Consider the following 5,687-nt stretch of genomic DNA (forward strand, 5'->3'; position numbering starts at 1 on the left):
ACGCACAGACAGGTATACGTCCCGCCAAACAGACAGGTATTAGCTGTCCACGCCACAGACAGTATACTGGTCCCACGCCACAGACAGTATACTTCCACACCCACGGACAGGTATACTGTTCCACACCACGACAGGTATACTTCCCACACGACAGGTACTGTCCACCGACAGTACTGTCCACATCAGACAGGTATACTGTCCACACCACGACAGGTATACTGTCCACACCACGGGAAGGTATACTGTCCACACCACGGACAGGTATACTGTCCACACGCACAGACAGGTATACTGTCCACACCACAGACAGGTATACTGTCCACCACACAGACAGGTATACTGTCCACACCACAGGACAGGTATACTGTCCACACACAGACAGGTATACTGTCCACACCACGGACAGGTTATAGCTGTCACACCACAGACGGTATACTGTCCACACCACGGACAGGTATACTTCCACACCACGGACAGGTTATACTGTCCAACCACGACGTATACTGTCCACACCACGGACAGGTATACTGTCCACACCACGGACAGGTATACTGTCACAACCACGGACAGGTATACTGTCCACACCACGGACAGGTATACTGTCCACACCACGGACAGGTTATACGTGTCCCCCCCAACACCTACACCGGTATACTGTCCCACCCGACAGTCTACTGTCCACCCACAGACAGGTATTTATTTATATTTCAGGGCCCTATGTACACATCCATATGATCTTCAAACAGCTGAAGACGGAGGGCTTCCTGTGTGCTCGCGTGGAAACACAAACACCAGCAAGTCACTGAGGAGGCTGATGTCCTGGATGACAGAGTACAGAGAGAGGGTTCTACTAGCAGGGTTATTAACTATTGTTCTACTACCAGTGTTTTCATTACCAGTTTCTAATACCAGGATTCTAACTTACTTAGTTGTTCTGCTGTGGTTGTATTTAGCAGTGTTCTGCTACTAGTGTTGTATTACCAGTTTTCTATTACTAGTTTGTATTAGGCAGTGTTCTGCTACTAGTGTTGTATTAGCAGTGTTCTACTACTAGTGTTGTATTAGCAGCCTTCGTGTTTCTGTTCTACTAGTGTTGTATTAGCAGTGTTCACTCTACTGTGTTGTATTAGCAGTGTTCTGCTACTAGTGTTTGTATTAGCAGTGTTCTGCTACTAGTGTTTGTATTAGCAGTGTTCTATTACTAGTGTTGTATTGCAGTGTTCTGCTACTAGTGTTGTATTAGCAGTGTTCTGCTACTAGTTTGTATTAGCCTACAGTGTGTTTGGTCTGTTAGTGTTGTATTAGCAGTGTTCTATTTACTAGTGTTGTATTAGCAGTGTTTGCTATTACTAGTGCTGATTAGCAGTGTCTATTAGCATGTTCGCTAGCTAGTGTTTGTATTAGCAGTGTTCTGCTACTAGTGTTGTATTAGCAGTGTTCCTGCTTACTAGTGTTGTATTCAGCAGTGTCTGCTACTAGTGTTGTATTAGCAGTGTTCGTGCCTACTAGAGTTGTATTAGCCACGTGTTTCTGCTACTAGTGTTGTATTAGCAGTGTTCTGCTACTAGTGTTGTATTAGCAGTGTTCTCTACTAGTGTTGTATTAGCAGTGTTCTCTTACTAGTGTTGTATTGCAGTGTTCTGCTACTAGTGTTGTATTAGCAGTGTTCTGCTACTAATGTTTGTATTAGGCATTCTGCTACTAGTGTTGTATTAGCAGTGTTCTGTACTAGGTTGTTTTAGCAGTTTCTGCTTACTAGTGGTTGTGATAGCAGTGCCTTTTAGCATGTTCTGCTACTTGTGATAGCAGTGTTCTTGCTACTAGTGTTTGTATTAGCAGTGTTCTGCTACTAGTGTTGTATTAGCAGTGTTCTGCTACTAGTGTTGTATTGAAGATTTTCTGCTACTAGTGTTTGTTTAGCGTGTTCTGCTACTAGTGTTGTATTAGCAGTGTTCTGCTACTAGTGTTGTATTAGCAGTTTTCTGCTACTAGTGTTGTATTAGCAGTGTTCTTGCTACTAGTGTTGTATTAGCAGTGTCTTTACTAGTGTTGTATTAGCAGTTGTTCTTACTAGTGTTGTATTAGCAGTGTTCTTTACTAGTGTTTATTACGCAGTGTTCTTTATAGGTTGTTTCTGTTCTTACTAGTGTGTTTAGCAGTGTTTTGCTACTAGTGTTGTATTAGCAGTGTTCTGCTATAGGTGTTTCATTAGCAGTGTTCTGCTATAGTGTGTATTAGCAGTGTTCTTGCTACTAGTGTGTATTAGCAGTGTTCTGCTACTAGTGTTGTATTTAGCAGTTTCTGCTACCTAGTGTTGTATTAGCAGTGTTCTGCTACTAGTGTTGTATTAGCAGTGTTCTGCTACTAGTGTTGTATTACAGTGTTTCTGCTACATAGCGTTGTATTAGCAGTGTTCTGCTACTAGTGTTGTATTAGCATGTTCTTTACTAGTGTTGTATTAGCAGGTTCACTGTTACAGTGTTCTATTACGGTGTACAGTGTTCTATTACTGTGTTGTATTAGCAGTGTTCTGCTACTGTGTTGTATTAGCAGTGTTCTGCCTGACTGTGTTTATTAGCAGCATGTTCTGCCTACTGGTGTGTATTAGGCAGTGTTCTGCTACGGTATTGGCAGTGTTTTGTCTAGTGTATTAGCATGTATCTGCTACTAGTTGTTGTATAGCAGTGTTCTATATAGTGTTTGTTATTAGCAGTGTTTCTGCTACTAGTGTTCGTATTAGCAGTGTTCTACTTCTAGTGTGTATTGAGCAGTGTTCTGCTACTAGGTGTTGTATTAGGCATGTTCTGCTACTGGTAGTTGTATAGCATGTTCTGCTACTGGTGTGTATTAGCAGTGTTCTGCTACTGTGTTGTATTAAGCCAGTGTTCTGCTACTAGTTTTGTATTATCAGTGTTCTGCTATAGTGTTTATTAGCAGTGTTCTGCTACGTGTGAGTTCTTTCGTGTGTTTAGCAGTGTTCTGCTACTAGTGTTTATAGCAGTGTTCTGCTACTAGTTGTTGTATTAGCAGTTGTTCTGCTACTCGGTGTTGTATTAGCAGCTGTTCTGCACACTGGTGTTGGTTTAGCAGTGCTTCTGCTACTGGTGTCTGTATTAGCAGTGTTCTCTACTGGTGTTTATTAGCAGTGTTTGCTACTAGTGTTGTATTAGCAGTGTTCATATTACTAGTGTTTGTATTAAGCAATGTTCCTGCTACTAGTGATTACCCCAGTGTTTTTTTTGCTACTAGTTGTATTAGCCAGTGTTCCTAACAATGACCTAGTGTATGTTATTAGCAAGTGTTCTGCCTACTAGTGTTCTTTTAGCAGTGTTCTGCCTACTAAGTGTTGTAATTAGCCAGGTTCTGCTACTAGGTGTTGTAATTAGCCCAAGGTGTATCTGCTACTCAGGTGTTGTATTAGCAGTTGTTTCCCTACATTACTTAGTGGTGTTTTAAGCCCAGGTGGTCCTGGCTACTTAGGTGTTGTATTAGAGCTGTTCTATAAGGTGTTGTAATTAAGCATGTGTTCTGCTCCGTACTCTAGGTCCAGGAACACTTGGCTAATACTTAAACATAGCTTAGTAGCAGAAATCTAGACCGCTAATACAACGCCAACGTTGTTCCTGCCTACTGGTGGTAGTAGTGTGTGTATTAACACTTGCTAATACAACACCGCTAATTAGATGTAACTTGCTAATACAACCCTAGTAGCAAGAACAGCTTGCTAATACAACCCCTGAGTAGTGCTTCAGAACTGCGTTGTTTACTACGACAGCTACCTAGTAGGGCAGAAACGACCTGGGTGTAATACAATATTAGAGCAGAACCACTGCTAATACAAACCCTAGTAATTAGAACACTGCTAATATCATACAAAGCCTCCAGAGTAAGTAGTGAACACTGCCTAATACAAATCCTTGTATGTTCTGCTAACTCAGGAACAGGTTTCATGTCGTATATACAACCCCTATATGATGGCAGTAGTGCTGCTAGAACTCATCGCTACTTAGCTCTCTAATACAACTCTGTTATTAGCCCCTAAGGTAGTCGTAGTCTGAGACTACTGCTAATACATCAACCTGCCTTGTATTAGCAGTGTTCTGCTAACTAAGTGAGTACTGTCCACACCACGGACAGGTATACTGTCCACACCACGGACAGGTATACTGTCCACACCACGGACCGGTATACTGTCCACACCACGGACAGGTCTACTGTCCACACCACAGACAGGTATTTATTTATATTTCAGGGCCCTATGTACACATCCATATGATCTTCAAACAGCTGAAGATGGAGGGCTTCCTGTGTGCTCGCTGGAAACACAAACACCAGCAGTCACTGAGGAGGCTGATGTCCTGGATGACAGAGGTACAGAGAGAGGGTTCTACTAGCAGGGTTATATTACTATTGTTCTACTACCAGTGTTCTATTACCAGTATTCTAATACCAGGATTCTATTACTAGTGTTCTGCTGTGTTGTATTAGCAGTGTTCTGCTACTAGTGTTGTATTACCAGTGTTCTATTACTAGTGTTGTATTAGCAGTGTTCTGCTACTAGTGTTGTATTAGCAGTGTTCTACTACTAGTGTTGTATTAGCAGTGTTCTGCTACTAGTGTTGTATTAGCAGTGTTCTGCTACTAGTGTTGTATTAGCAGTGTTCTGCTACTAGTGTTGTATTAGCAGTGTTCTACTACTAGTGTTGTATTAGCAGTGTTCTGCTACTAGGGTTGTATTAGCAGTGTTCTGTTACTAGTGTTGTATTAGCAGTGTTCTATTACTAGTGTTGTATTAGCAGTGTTCTATTACTAGTGTTGTATTAGCAGTGTTCTATTACTAGTGTTGTATTAGCAGTGTTCTGCTACTAGTGTTGTATTAGCAGTGTTCTGCTACTAGTGTTGTATTAGCAGTGTTCTGTTACTAGTGTTGTATTAGCAGTGTTCTGTTACTAGTGTTGTATTAGCAGTGTTCTATTACTAGTGTTGTATTAGCAGTGTTCTACTACTAGTGTTGTATTAGCAGTGTTCTGCTACTAGTGTTGTATTAGCAGTGTTCTATTACTAGTGTTGTATTAGCAGTGTTCTGCAACTAGTGTTGTATTAGCAGTGTTCTGCTACTAGTGTTGTATTAGCAGTGTTCTGCTACTAGTGTTGTATTAGCAGTGTTCTGCTACTAGGGTTGTATTAGCAGTGTTCTATTACTAGTGTTGTATTAGCAGTGTTCTATTACTAGTGTTGTATTAGCAGTGTTCTATTACTAGTGTTCTATTACCAGTGTTCTACTACCAGTGTTCTGCTACTAGTGTTCTGCTACTAGTGTTGTATTAGCAGTGTTCTGCTACTAGTGTTGTATTAGCAGTGTTCTATTACTAGTGTTGTATTAGCAGTGTTCTATTACTAGTGTTGTATTAGCAGTGTTCTATTACCAGTGTTGTATTACCAGTGTTCTACTACCAGTGTTCTATTAGCAGTGTTCTGCTACTAGTGTTGTATTAGCAGTGTTCTGCTACTAGTGTTGTATTAGCAGTGTTCTATTACTAGTGTTGTATTAGCAGTGTTCTGCTACTAGTGTTGTATTAGCAGTGTTCTGCTACTAGGGTTGTATTAGCAGTGTTGTATTACCAGTGTTCTATTACTAGTGTTGTATTACCAGTGTTCTGCTACTAGTGTTGTATTAGCAGTGTTCT

At 41.0% G+C, this 5,687-nt stretch overlaps 1 protein-coding gene across 1 annotated transcript in view; it reads left to right on the top strand.

The window, feature by feature from the left end:
* LOC112078199 (prostaglandin reductase 1) overlaps window positions 1–4,398 on the top strand; it is a gene marked incomplete at its 3' end in the record, with an annotated part of 12,160 nt that extends 7,762 nt beyond the window's left edge. The window contains exon 8 of the mRNA XM_024144504.2: window positions 4,253–4,398. Coding sequence (XP_024000272.2) covers window positions 4,253–4,398 — 146 coding nt within the window. The remainder of the gene's footprint in view (window positions 1–4,252) is intronic.
* Between the last annotated feature and the right edge of the window lie 1,289 nt (window positions 4,399–5,687).

The sequence above is a fragment of the Salvelinus sp. IW2-2015 genome, unplaced genomic scaffold, assembly GCF_002910315.2.
Source record: "Salvelinus sp. IW2-2015 unplaced genomic scaffold, ASM291031v2 Un_scaffold5383, whole genome shotgun sequence".
NCBI classification, from domain to species: Eukaryota; Metazoa; Chordata; class Actinopteri; order Salmoniformes; family Salmonidae; genus Salvelinus; species Salvelinus sp. IW2-2015.